The sequence below is a fragment of the Montipora foliosa genome, unplaced genomic scaffold, assembly GCF_036669935.1.
Source record: "Montipora foliosa isolate CH-2021 unplaced genomic scaffold, ASM3666993v2 scaffold_448, whole genome shotgun sequence".
Lineage (NCBI taxonomy): Eukaryota > Metazoa > Cnidaria > Anthozoa > Scleractinia > Acroporidae > Montipora > Montipora foliosa.
In genome coordinates, this window is record NW_027179754.1 from 377,501 (window position 1) to 380,000 (window position 2,500).

Below are 2,500 nucleotides of genomic sequence, written 5' to 3' on the forward strand. Positions count from 1 at the left end.
GTCTGCGTGTGCCAGATCATCATGCGATATTAGTTTTATATATATATATATATATTATATATGTATATATATATATACATATATATATATATATATATATATATATATATATATTATATATATATATATATATATATTGGCAGATCTTGAAAATAAGGTTCGTCACCTTTGGTGGCCAAATTTTCTCCAACCTAATTTGATTCTGTGTTTACCTACACAGCAAATGAGTGCGCCGCCACGCGGAGCTCTTGGTCACGCAAAGTTTTTAGCGTCCTTCTTATCGTAAAAATGCCATGATATAAAATTTAGATGAGGTATAGGGAAAAACTGGCTGCTGCATGAGGGACGAAGCTCGAATACTACTAAACTATGTTATCTACAATTTTTTTTTATTTAATCCAGAAGATAAGAACCTATTTAACAACCTAGATAGCCTAGATTTCTATTAATTACCATTTATGTAAGAACTGTTTAGGCTAAATTTTAGAATGGAAGGTTCTTACTCGCAGGGTTTTACTGTATACCTATGCAAAGCACATATAAGTCATCATCATCTCAATAGCGTGGTAAATCCTCTTAAATTGTGCAAGTTGAACACATACATGTCACTTTACGATTGAGCAAATGTGATGTCTATATTTATCTGTTTCTCTAGCTCCTCCCAAGCTGGATGATGCTCTTAAGAAAGACTCTATGCTCGTGTTGTTTCACTCTACATTACAATTAAAATGTATTGAGAGAGGAGACCCAGAGCCAAACGTCACCTGGACTAACTATGATGGAACTCAAGTTGCTAATAACAACACTCTTGTTATCACTAATGTGACTTTCAAGGATGCTGGCCAATATGGATGTGTTGCAAAGAACAGGGCAGGAAATGTAAGCGGCAAAATTTGGATTGAAGTAATAGTTAAGTCAGCTAAATCACAAGGCACCCAAAGAAACTGTGTAACCATTGGAATATTTAACCGTAATATGAATTAAAATGGTCTTGAATTGTAACAAATATAATCAAATGAATCTACTTTACAAGAAATGTCATGGATTGAGTAACAACAAGAAATGCATACAGTCGTAAATTTAATTAATTACGATCTTACAAATGAGGTTATATCTATGCTGCAGCATATAACGTAATTGCAACTCTGTAAAGTCACTGTAAGCATCCTTTAACTAAGAGCGATTACATTATATTGCAAATTCGTATAATTTCCAACCAAGAGGTTAAGAAATATAACTGCATGTAGTCCACACGCCAATTTCAACTTACCATGCCCCTTCATATTGCATTAAGGGTAGTAATGGGTAATTTCGTGAACCGTGAATTGCCTTTTTTTATTTGCCGTGAAATGTGAGATGACCTTTTTCACGTAAAACGTGATTTTGTCAATTGCTGTGAGCCGTGATTTTTGAGAATGCCTATCCGTGATATGAGAATCGAAAGTTTAATTTATCGTGAACTGTGACGTGATTTTGCTTCATGGTTTTGTTTGTTTGTTTTTTATATTTATTTTGCGGAAGTAGGAGCCCGAGAAATTATAACAATGGACTGTAATAATACCTCGGCAGAGCAAGATACAACAACGCCATCTGGATTGCATGATTCACTGAAACGTGAGCCTTCGACACGTGACCTCGCTAGCCTTGACAGCTTTGCAGGTCAATCAATACGGCGAAAACTAGCTCGGAAATCGTCTCAGAAGGTCGCGAGGCTCTTCCCAGTGAGTTTCTGTCCCTCGTTACCGCACTCTGCATTATGTGCCTTTACTCCCTGAGCTTATCGCCTATATCTTCTTAGTTAAAGAAGGTTACAGTTGTATTCCTTTGTATAGCTTTCAGCGATCTGGATCGAGGAGAAAGCGACGTCATTTACTCACTAGCTTAAACTTTGGGCTCTCAGGTTTTCAAATTCGTGTTCTGCATACTAAGTAAGCCGCATTAACACACCGCATTTTCAAGCTAAGAGTAAATGACCTCACTTTCTCCAGGCAGGCTCTGCGTCCTTTTCTGCTGATGTCGAAATAAAAAGCAAAATTATTTTGGATGTAGAATTGTGTATTTGTTTAATAGTGGTTGGAATATGTTACATTCTGCAATAGTCAGCAATATTTAATAAAAATGCGTTATATACATTTTGCTCTTACAAAGTATTTTCCCAACATACTCTTATTTTAATCAGTCGCTCCTGTAGTTTACGTATCCCCACAAAACCAGACTGCCGTTGAAGGACAAACAACCAACATTAGCTGCAAGGCGAGTGGTGTACCACATCCGAAACTATCGTGGAAATTTGAAAACAGAGAGCTTCCTAGGGATGCTGTCATTACAAATACTTCGAACCAGTCACTTCTTCAGTTACCTAAGACTGTAAAGAATATGGAGGGATGGTACAAGTGTATAGCCAAAAACGAGGCTGGTGAAGAATATTCCATTTCTTCTCTTCATGTATTAGGTTTGCTATTTTTGCTATGAGTTTTGTATACGAGTTGGATTACGTGTC

The 2,500-nt window shown here is 36.6% G+C and overlaps 1 protein-coding gene across 1 annotated transcript in view; it reads left to right on the forward strand.

Annotated features, from left to right (window-relative positions):
- LOC137989245 (neural cell adhesion molecule 1-like) overlaps positions 1–1,908 on the forward strand; it is a 14,569-nt gene extending 12,661 nt beyond the window's left edge. The window contains exon 4 of the mRNA XM_068835087.1: positions 656–1,908. Coding sequence (XP_068691188.1) covers positions 656–984 — 329 coding nt within the window. The 3' untranslated portion in view covers positions 985–1,908. The remainder of the gene's footprint in view (positions 1–655) is intronic.
- The last annotated feature ends 592 nt before the right edge of the window (positions 1,909–2,500 follow it).